This window comes from Micropterus dolomieu, linkage group LG06, assembly GCF_021292245.1.
Source record: "Micropterus dolomieu isolate WLL.071019.BEF.003 ecotype Adirondacks linkage group LG06, ASM2129224v1, whole genome shotgun sequence".
Lineage (NCBI taxonomy): Eukaryota > Metazoa > Chordata > Actinopteri > Centrarchiformes > Centrarchidae > Micropterus > Micropterus dolomieu.
The window spans coordinates 29345030-29348106 of NC_060155.1; the positions used below are offsets into that span (position 1 = coordinate 29345030).

Consider the following 3077-nt stretch of genomic DNA (forward strand, 5'->3'; position numbering starts at 1 on the left):
CGCCAGAGGTAGCCTGACTGCCATTAGGTACCGAGATGAGATCCTCAGACCCCTTGTGAGACCATATGCTGGTGCGGTTGGCCCTGGGTTCCTCCTAATGCAAGACAATGCTAGACCTCATGTGGCTGGAGTGTGTCAGCAGTTCCTGCAAGAGGAAGGCATTGATGCTATGGACTGGCCCGCCCGTTCCCCAGACCTGAATCCAACTGAGCACATCTGGGACATCATGTCTCGCTCCATCCACCAACGCCACGTTGCACCACAGACTATCCAGGAGTTGGCAGATGCTTTAGTCCAGGTCTGGGAGGAGATCGCTCAGGAGACCATCCGCCACCTCATCAGGAGCCCAGGCGTTGTAGGGAGGTCATACAGGCACGTGGAGGCCACACACACTACTGAGCCTCATTTTGACTTGTTTTAAGGACATTACATCAAAGCTGGATCAGCCTGTAGTGTGGTTTTCCACTTTGATTTTGAGTGTGACTCCAAATCCAGACCTCCATGGGTTGATAGATTTGATTTCCATTGATGATTTTTGTATGACTTTGTTGTCAGCACATTCAACTATGTAAAGAAAGGAGTATTTAATGAGATTATTTCATTCATTCAGATCTAGGATATTATTTTAGTTTTCTTTGAGCAGTGTATATGTATGTGTACTTATATTGTAACACTACAATACCTTTCAAACTTAAGTTTTGTAATACGGTATGTAATGCATCATAAAGTGGAACCTCTAACCTGTACAGTACTTCAGAAAGTTCCATCTCACCTCTGGATCTCTGTCATCATTTTCTTTTAAGTTAAAGTCATTAAAAGTCACCTTAAAAACCTTTTTAGTCAACAAATGATTCTTTTCATTTCCAGTTAATCTGCAGTTTATTCTCTCAGATAATCAATGAATCGTCTCATTTAGCTTTTTCAACGTGGCGTCTTCAAACATCCCAAAAATAATCATTTTGTTTTAATGTTAAAGAAAAGCAGCAGATTCTGACGTGAGAATCGTCTTCAATCAATAATCGTGTTATTTTTATAATTAAACTGTCAGATGGTGTTAAAACTGTTAAATGGTGACGTCAGGACACACCTGCAGGACAACACACACCGTGTCTCTGTAAACTCACCTGTTGTATCAAGTTCAGAGAATAAAACAGAAGAAGTTTGGTGAACTGCTGTCGATAATCTGTGTTGACTTTGACCGTGTGGTTACTGTTGGGGATTTTAACATCCATGTTGACGACCCCCAGGACAGAGGGACCAAAGAACTGTGTTGTGTTCTTGATAATCATGGACTGACCCAACAGGTGACGGAGCCCACACACAATAAGGGGCCCACGTTGGACTTGGTCATCTCCAAGGGTCTGAACATTTCCAAGGTTGTTGTGACTGATGTTGCTCTCTGATCGCTCCTGTCTTTTCTTTTCTCTGTGCACACAAATGTTCAAACAGAGGTAATCACAAAACGGCATATCACTGAAAACACTAGAGAAAAATTTATTGAGGCTTTCTCTTCCACTGCCGCCCTCTCACAGGTCAGTGAGCTTGTAGATCATTTCAGTTCTAATCTCGGTGTAGTCAAGGAGCCACATTAAGACAATCACAAAGTCAGCCTACTATCACCTGAAGAATATATCAAGGATTAAAGGACTTATGTCTCAGCAGGACCTGGAAAAATTTATCCATGCATTTATCTGCACGGAACAATGACATGAAGTTTCCAAACTTAAACCTTTCCCACTCTCCGACGCCCGCCAGACCCCGGCCTGGGCCTGCATGCTCACACGCGGCTACAAAATCGACACGGCCCTGTTAGAAACTTTGGCTAAATGTCCGCTCCTTGCCCACGCAAGCGCCGCCACACCCGCTCCTCAAAACACCACAGTGGCGACAGACGTCAAATGTGAACGTTTTCACCGAGGTGAGACTCATTCGGAGGTTCACACGGCTGCTCAGTCGGCGGGGCAGTTCCCTGCTGTGTTCTCACACCACTGGGACTGCACCACTGAATGCACAGAAGACAACCGCATCGACTGCCGCACTGCATACAAGCCTGGCGCTGACATGCTATCACACCAAGTCCGTGACATCCCTGACCTGCACTGGTCCTGTACCGACCTCTGCTGGAAGGATGGAGAGGTCCATGTGCCAGAGTGGTCTTGGCATTGGATGTCCTCATCATGCCATACTCTTAGACATGTTACTGGCGGAGAAAGGAGGCGTTTGTGTTCGGTGATTCCTGTTGCACGTTTATCCCCAACAACACTGGTTCTTTCACTTTAGCTGAAGAACTAAAAGAGAACGCTGGCAGAGATGTCAGGATGATTTCTTCTGGTAAATGGAGTCAGTCCTCCTGACTGCTGTTTCTGCTCGGATCATGACCCTTGCGGTGTTCGCCCTGGTAGGATGTTGCGTCATTCCCTGTATCCGAGGTGTCATAGGCAGGACTGTCAACACAACTCTCACCCACCAGATGTTGTCACTAGCTGAGCGTTTGGCAGATACCGCCTTATGTCTTATATATTGTTTTTATTATTACGCTCGTTATTCTAGTCTGTCCACATGTGTAGGGTTCAGGTCAGAGATGTGAAGTTGTTTTATTGTTTTTCTTACTAGCTGTTCCTCTCCTTGCTTTGACGGGGACCAGGATCTTTGTTCCCCAAAACATAGAAACCCAGACTGTGTAGATGATGATGCATCCCTTTGCTCTGGGCCAGACGGTAGTGACTGTCCTAGGAGACAGTGTTAGGAGTTGTAGTTTTTTCCCTGTGAGTTTGAGTTTGTCTATCTAGTTGCCTGTTTCTCTCGTTCCTTGTCCTTAGTAGTTTATGTCTCGTATTTTATCTTAGCTCTTGGTCCTGTGTTTCAGTTCTTTGTCTTTGTTCCCAGTCCTGTGCCTTGGTTATGTTTTAGTATTTACTTCTTGTTCCTCGTCCGCATCATTTTAGTTCCCCTTCGAGGGAACTCGAACTGCGTTGGTTACGACACTATGGGAACGCCTCTAGGCGAAGCAGGTCTGAACGTGAATGAAATCACTCCAATCCTATTGGCCTGTTGCTAGAACGGTAAGGTGTGACGGA

General features: G+C 45.6%; 1 protein-coding gene across 1 annotated transcript in view; it reads left to right on the top strand.

Annotated features, from left to right (window-relative positions):
- Positions 1-1773: 1773 nt before the first annotated feature.
- The window catches only part of LOC123972556 (immunoglobulin lambda-1 light chain-like), a 10295-nt gene continuing 8991 nt past the window's right edge, over positions 1774-3077 (top strand). Inside the window, exon 1 of the mRNA XM_046052080.1 lies at positions 1774-2107. Within this exon, the coding sequence (XP_045908036.1) occupies positions 1774-2107 (334 nt within the window). The remainder of the gene's footprint in view (positions 2108-3077) is intronic.